Here is an 8,251-nt window from a genome sequence, read left to right as displayed (position 1 = left end):
ATCATGGTTGCGTAATGAATTACTCATTGTGGGCTAAAGATGGGAAAGTATCATCCGTTCCATTTATTGAGGAACGATTTAAGCCCTGCCTCAATCAACCCTCCGTTATCTCTTAACTTGCCACATCGCAAAATAAAGAAGCCCTAAAGGGAAAAAACATAGAATACACAACCTAAGTTGCGTGGTTTGATTTCTTTTCATTGCGTCACTTCACATGACATTCCGGTAGAGCGTGGCCAACTCAACGGTTAACACATCATAAACTCATTAGACAAATTTTGATTCTTGGCGCTCAATGTGCCTCTACCAACCAACAACAATCCCATTGAAGCATTTTGTTACTATTTACCAATACAATCTGCAATGCATAGTGGCTCTTTATTCTTTCCAACCAGAAGGACCATTTTCCAACCGCTGAGAACCATGTCACCCTGAGAGTTTCTCTACAGTCTCCGTTTAACGTCAGAAAACACCCTTCACATCCTCTCGTCAGATCATCTGTGTCGTGGATCATACGTTCCTCAAAAGATCTCGGCAGTTGGAACGAATCCTTTGTTCAATCCTGGTTTCGATGGCCGCTAATATTCATCACTCCTCGGGTCCATCCACCCCGATCACGAGCACTCCCACGGGCATCACGGGCACGGTCAAGCCCGAGCTGATCAACAAGATCGAAGGTGGCTCCGATGAAGTCCTGGACGCCAAGCTCATTCCTGGACAAGATGCCATTATCACCATTAGTCAGGATAGGTGGGTATTCCCATCAGTCAGGGTTCCTCTTGGTTTCGTCCTGAAGACTGCCATTCTCCATTGAACCTAACCTGATATGAAAAAGGCGAAAAAGCTCAATATTTAAACACGGACTTCTAGAAATATGGACTGGGAACGAGCTTGCCGACAAATCGGCCTGCTCTTGGTCATAGCCACTCTGAGCCACTTTTCGAGTTAAAGTGATAAAATAAGAAACGTAGATCTCTTCAATTAAAGGTAGGTTAATTTTGTATCTTTTAAAAGTTATATTGTCAAAAGCTTATGTAGCTGACCAAGAGCAGGGCGAAAATTCAAATTTTATGTCGTGTTTACTACATAACTTTGAACATGTCTCCAGAGTTCCCTAAGCATAGGTTTGGGCTCAAACTTGGCTGAGTTCATCTATTCAACCAGATCTTGTGGTCGTATCAAGTGCTTATTTGGAAGAAGATGAGCGGTTTAGGAGATAGGATATTTTTGCTTCCGTTTGCAGTCCATATCTCTAGAAGTCCGTGATTTAAATCATATTACAACGTGCCAACTACTCGGCGAAGTCTAATGAATTCAACGAGTAGGCTAAGTCTGAGGGTGGGAAATCTTTGAGGTTAATATCGGCTAAGTCTAGTTTGCCGTCTCAGATGTCCACCCAATTTCAGAAGTGTCCAAAGTACGAAGCCTTCAAACTGCAATACTATGCTCAAAAGTACTTTTGAATTGTAATCCTATTACAAGACATTGCTCATTGTCAGTGATGATAAGAAGTAGACTAAGTCATTAAAGCCCTTGCCATGAACTCCTAGCTTACCAGTAGTACTTACCTAAAAAGCAATTCCTTTGGCCCTCATTTCAGGCCTTCAGTTAAAGAGTTTAGACAAGAAGCATGCATTCACCAATGATGCCTTTACCCACAAATTGTTGGCAAAAAGCATTCAATAACTGGTATAGCTTACTTTAGTATGATACATGTATGTAGTTGAGGTGTTTTACTACACTTTATACAAATGGGTTATATTGAAAGAAAGCCGTTACATTCTAATGGCACTCGTTGATTGAATAAACATGGTCGTGCATTGAGGTAAGATTGAGATGACCTGAAAATATAACAAATACTTTGAATGAAAGGTCTAGCTTGGCTTTGATGCACTCAATGCTTAGTTTCAGTTATGCACTTCAGGCTTTCAGAGAGTTGTTATGCCAGAAAAATAAGATCATTAAGTTTTGCTTTACCAAAAAATCCAATTACTGACACCTCAAAAAGTATATTTTGCCACTTAAAAGAAAATTTAAGACAAATTAAGCAGAAATATATTCATTCTACTTCATGAAGTGTGATATGGACCTTGAGTGCCAAGTTTCGAAATGTATGTTAAGCAACTATTAAGATATAAGTGCTCTTAAGGCTTTTAAGGGCTTACTTTTTCCTAATTTGACCACGAAATCTGACGGTACCTTGGCTAGCGTTTCGTAAAATAAAAAATACTTTCATGATTTTGTGAAGTAATTTTTGAGATGAATGATATTTGCTCAATTTAGTATGAACATAAGACATTAGACATAAGCTCAAAGTAGTATTTGGAGTCCCTTAGAAGCGAAGAATGGTGCGTATCTTGTAGCTGTTTAACCTCATCAGTCAAATGCTTTTAATGATTCTTTTAATGATTACATTAAATTATTAAATTTGTTGTTCAAATAATACTTTGATGAAGCAATTAAATGATTTAAGGTTTGAAACTTCTTGCCTGATAAACAACTTTTCGACACCTTTTATTTATTATTAGAAACCTGGTTCTAGCATAACCGTACGACCCCAGAACCCCGAAACAAAGTGAACATTTGAATCACATTGGAATATGACATGGGAAACCTCGTATATGTATTCTCTAAAAGTCATAAGCAGGATTTAAGTTTTAAAGTTAAGTAAAATGAATACATTTCTCGTCTTGAACTGCTGGGATTCCAATCCCAGCAGCGGTAAGCAAGTTCGCAAAAAAATAAGTGATTAGTTCATTCACATCTCTCTCACCGGGGTTCCCCAATAAAAGGAATTAAAAATTGCGGAGATTCAATTTAAATTTCATTTGAACTTTCCTTATCATGAAACAAAGCTAAATGAGGAGATAGTAAGACAATATTGTGGACCAACAAGACCGCTTTTCATAATTTTTGAGGACATTGTCAGCCACGAGACCATTTGAATGTGATAGACACGGTTTCACCCTTTTCATTGAATTATTCTTTGTTCTTCTTAGATTGTTTGAAATTAAGACTGTTCAAAATGCGACTGTTTTTTCAGTAACAACGATCTTAAGAATTCGAGGTCAATCGTAGATGCTACTTTCAGATCGGTTCGACTTTGGCTCTTGAGAGATTCGGGTCAATATTGGCCGAGTATTTGTCATTACATGAATGCTGCGGCCACGGCTGTCGTTTATCATCATCCCACTCGACAATTGTTCGTTGGAACCGAGACCGGTTTGGTGTCCGAATTCATCTTGGGCGAAGATTACAACCACATGGATCACAAACGAGATTACCATGCCCATCAAAATCGAGTGTCTGGCCTCTACTTCTCATCCGAGTCTAAATGGATCCTTAGCATTTCAAAGGATAGGTACAACCAATCGAACAAGTCCAAACTCCTTTCAAGTGATGATAGATGGTTAATGGATGATTTCGTTCGTTCCGCAGGCACTTTCAATATCATTGCACGGATTCAGGTCGACGAGTCGGTGGATATCTTTGCCCATCATGGTGTACTAGTCTGGCTTATGATGAACTGGCCAAATACGTATTTGTGGGCGACTACTCTGGGCAGATCACCGTATTAAAGCTGGATCAGCCCGCAGTCAAGCTTGTCAATACCTTAAAAGGCCATACAGCCAGCGTTCAGACCCTCTTTTGGGAAGAGCAAAATGGTTGGTTGTGTTCAGGTAAGAGACCGTGCCGATACATGGGTCCTCGATCCATTATTTTCCGATTGAAAATGGTTCATCTTGCCATTAGGGAGCTTCGATGCCAGCGTATTCGTTTGGGATATCGCGGGAAGAAAAGGAACCGTTTACGAACTGCACGGACACAGACAAAAGGTCACGGCCTTGGCTTTCTCGAAAGAACGACAAGTTCTTCTCTCAGGGTCAGAAGACAATCACTTGGTGCTTTGGAACATGGCCACTCCTCGAATTGAGGTACGGACCAACAAGTGTCCCACGTGCAACAGTGTTGCTTTCAGGATGATACGTTTTGATAACGCTGATCCTCATTTCAGAATCCGGAATGGGCTCAGAGTGATTTGTGTCAATTGTGTTCCCGTCCGTTCTTTTGGAACATGCGAGCCATGTATGAACAGAAGCAGATTGGCCTTCGACAGCATCATTGTCGGAAATGTGGGAAAGCCATTTGCAATGGCTGCTCCACCAAACGAAGTACCCTCCCATCTCGGGGTCACGAGTTTCCAGTCAGAGTTTGTGAGGAGTGCTACATCGGAATCACTGATGACGAGTAAGGAAGGCGTTATGGTATTTACTTAACGAAGCTTTGAGGTCCCACATAATTCCACTCTTCTCTTGCAGCAAACGGTCAAATACCATTTTCCATGATCTGAAACACTCGATCAAGGCCATGGACATGGATTTAAGCCGGGACTTAATGATTACTGTGGGAAGTGATCGCATCGTTAAGTTATGGGCTATTAAAAACGTCTTGTAAACCCGGTTGAATTGCATTCAGACACGCCTTAATTTCGCCGAAGGAAGAAAAAACACCGTGTGCTCCCATATCATAATAATCAATGCGACCTAATGGCCTCTAACTCATCTGATTTAACTGGATCCTCGAGGCAGAAAATACTTTCAATCTTGTGTTATATTTTTGTTACTTTTCGGTTAGAAGCAGTCCCCAATGTTTATCAAAACATAAAGTACGTGTATCATGATCTGTCAATGTTCTTAACGCCATTTTATAGATATATTATTCGTAACATGACTGAAAAAAAATCCTCCTTTCTTCTTCATGTCAAATGGTCTATTTCAATTCCACTGTCTTGTTTTCCCTTCACCTCTCAGATCTTATCTCAGTTGAGGGCAAGTCGTTTTCATTTTCGTTGTCGGTCAATGATAATAATTCCACGTTTCAACGCGTTCAAAACTCGTCGAACTCGACCAAACAATGATGGTACCTGTGACGATCGAGATTTGAAAGAGCTACTCTAGGAGGAAACAACCTTCTCCTTAGATGGAACAGGTTCAGATCCCACTATAGTTGACCTTGAAAATTTGCAGGAGCGAGGGAGGAGAGACTAGAACAGTATTCAGAAGCCCTGGGTGAGAAAGTCCCAACACAGGTTTTTTGTAGTGATTACAGAAGCTTGACTTGCGTTTTGAGAGCACCTTCAAGCTCTAGAGCATCCCGTGTAGTTCCAAGCAATTCTTTTTTTTTGGCTCCTTCATTGTTCAATTTACTTCCCTTTGATATTCATAAGAAGTTGAAGGAGTGATGTGAAGAAAAAGCGGCGAAAATCAAATTTGGTGTCCTGATTTTGGGTCTTGATCCAGCAACATATTTTACGTTGGACTTGAATAAGTTTTTGACCACACTTTCTGACTAAACCAATATTCAAAGGCCAGACAGAGAAATAATCTTCAGAAGTCTCCGCTCTGAGTTATGCGCTTGGACGTCTGAAAATACATTCACTTTAGTGGTAGTAGATGCTCATTCTGGGTAAGGGCCAAGCCTTGACGTCGAGGTAAGAGCGGTTAAAAAACGGGCCTCAGGTCAGCCGCCCATAATTTGTTGGGTCATCTGATATTCCATAACATCATAGGCAAGCGTCAACAGTAAAAATTTCATTCATCATTGTTGGCGATTACATTGATTTCCAATAGCGGTTGTAAGTACGCAAAAATAAGATATAAAAAGAAGAAAAAAAAGTACGTGTCAATCCCCACCTTCTTGTACGTGAGTTACATACAATAATATGCTAACTTCAACATCAGTAATCAATCAGAAACAATCAGGATTGGAGGTTGAAACAGGGAGGAGACGTCAAGTAGGCAAGACAACACTTTCACTTTAAACACCAGGCCTACAATCACATTGGCAATAACGATTTCAATCTGATGGCAACGGGCACAAGAGACCTGACATTCGTTATTGCTACGAAGCTTTGAGTAGTATCTTGTCTGGTTGGGGATGAGTCTGTGAACATCCCAAGCCATCTAATAATAGCATCCGCAATGGCGTGGTCGGTCCTGCAGTATTTATGAATTTCCAATCGCCAAAGCTCGATTTCCTTGCCAAGGTGTTGGCTGACTACTGCTACTAAACAATGCGTCATATTTCTATTTGTGGCGGGGTAACTCTGGTAACTCTCATTTTCTGGAAGGCGTCGAATTGCACTGATCTCTTACCGTATATATACTTCAGTAATGAATGAGGAAATCGACCCAAGTCGAGAGAGGAAAAAGGTGTTGGATTATTGCTTTCGTCCTTGACACCGTCCCTGGATCGAGAATTCGTTCACTCATGCGTGGATTCTCGTTCGGGATGGATTCAATCATTTGTGAAATTCATCCATCAATCGTTTGACAAGGTGACATCAAAATAGTCACTCGTGTAGCAAAAGAACGCTGATGCTGTTGCAATTAGTTCCAACAACACGTGTCACAATGACACATGGAAGAGAGTAAGGCTCAAGTTCAGTTCAGCAAAAGCTGGCAGCTTTTTCGAGTCAACCAAGGTTTGGGTAGAGTGAGTCGAGAAATAAGAGTGAGTCGAGAAATAAAGGTTATCTTGTCAATTATGACAAGGGGTTGTGAACCAACTGAACTAAAGCGGTTGTACCTTGCATTTTTCCAGGGAAAAAATGAGTAGGTTGGATCTAGATCAAGATGACATTGCTTGTTTGCGACATCCACCGCACTCTATCATTATGAGAAGATATCTTCCATCTCTTTAATACTGCAACAACAACAGATCTTGGGGAAGTTGGCTCGATCTGTCGATAGCTCTCGGCAAATAAGAACCGCCTCAATAGCGTAGACACAAATCAGCGCCAGGAACAAAAGCATCAGAACATTTTAAAAGTTTTTTTTTGACATTTCCATATGCCATTAAAGTTCAAATATATAGAATTGTGTAGTTTTCTGTGTTACGTTACACCATATCTACATTGGGGCTTGGTAACTATTTGATCGATTAAAAATTCTATGAATCACCACTTTATAGCTTTCAGTAAAAAAATATCTTCTTAAGTAATGCATTAGTCAGATTAAGGCGAGCTGCAGTACCGTATTAGTAGAGCATCCGCATTCCATTTAGCGAATCCTGGTTCAAACCCAGGCTAGTCGAGTCCAAGCATCTTTGCGGTATTTAATATACAGCATAAGTTGCTACCTTAAAAGCTAAAATGGGCGAACCTGCGACCATTCCCGAGGGTGAGGTAATAATCAAAGTTGCACGTTTAGTTGCGATAACGGAGCGGGAATATCCCTGGATTGGGACACCCATCATCAGATGACAGGCCGAGCGAGAGAGTTGTCATGTGACTCACAACAAACAACAAGCGTTACTTTTGGGGCTCTTACCAGGTACCTTTTAAAGGGAATTTTAAGTCTTTAAAAATCAAGTCCGATGAGTAATTCATCATTTCTGAACAATGCAGAAAGAATATCTTTAGAAACGCATCCTATTTCTGCAACTTTACCAACCTCAATTTTTATAACTACAAATGCTCAAAAACCAAAAGCAAGCAACAGAATTCCTTGAACTTTATTTTAGCTTCCAAATGTATTTTAAAGAACTAATATCTAAAATGAAAAACGAAAAATAAAAGCTTAATAATAATCAAAATAAAAAGCAATTGACAAATCATCGTCAATTGACTGGTTTAATCTAATCTTTTATTTGCGAATCACAGTCATCTCCAGTTGTGTATGATAAAATAGAATAAACATGTATAGACGTATACAAGAATGGGTCAACAAGAAAAAAAGATGTCAAGTAGATGATAGAAAATTGTGATATCACACATTGTAATCTGATGTACTTCATTGCCAAGTCAATTTACACTCCCCATTCAGGCCTTGAGGGGTGAAAACATTATCAATGGTGAAAACTACGTCACATTTCCACTCCATGAATATAACCAAAGGATAAAAAATGCTTTTGTTCAATGATTTTACCCTTTAGTAAATAGTAGCCAAAGACACTCGCAATTGACTTAGACCAATAGACTATGACTCCTAGCCTGAAAAATTGTAAGCTTTTAAGCTACTTTCTTTTAATTGGTCCATACTGTAATTTGGAAGGTGTTGGTAAGTCCGCTGAGTAAATGCAGATGTGAGATTTTGATTGTATTGTGGTGAAATCATTAACAATGATTTAGTTCATTTCTTTCCTTCAGTACAGGATGTTGATGAAACTTGTCGCCATTGACCATCCGTGCAGTTGATTCGAAATTTGTTCAGATGATTAATCAATCTTCCTATACATGTATCTAAGGCCA

General features: G+C 39.8%; 1 protein-coding gene across 1 annotated transcript; it reads left to right on the top strand.

The window, feature by feature from the left end:
• The first annotated feature begins 387 nt into the window (after window positions 1–387).
• LOC131878943 (WD repeat and FYVE domain-containing protein 2-like) lies at window positions 388–4,759 on the top strand. Its single transcript, XM_059225104.1, has 6 exons — window positions 388–750; window positions 3,092–3,361; window positions 3,439–3,680; window positions 3,754–3,935; window positions 4,016–4,248; window positions 4,320–4,759. The coding sequence occupies exons 1-6, from the start codon at window positions 572–574 to the stop codon at window positions 4,453–4,455; spliced, it is 1,242 nt and encodes a 413-aa protein (XP_059081087.1). The 5' UTR covers window positions 388–571; the 3' UTR covers window positions 4,456–4,759.
• Window positions 4,760–8,251: the final 3,492 nt, after the last annotated feature.

The sequence above is a fragment of the Tigriopus californicus genome, chromosome 4, assembly GCF_007210705.1.
Source record: "Tigriopus californicus strain San Diego chromosome 4, Tcal_SD_v2.1, whole genome shotgun sequence".
Lineage (NCBI taxonomy): Eukaryota > Metazoa > Arthropoda > Copepoda > Harpacticoida > Harpacticidae > Tigriopus > Tigriopus californicus.
The sequence above is the reverse complement of the archived record's forward strand: the minus strand, read 5'-3'. Positions and strand labels throughout refer to the sequence as shown.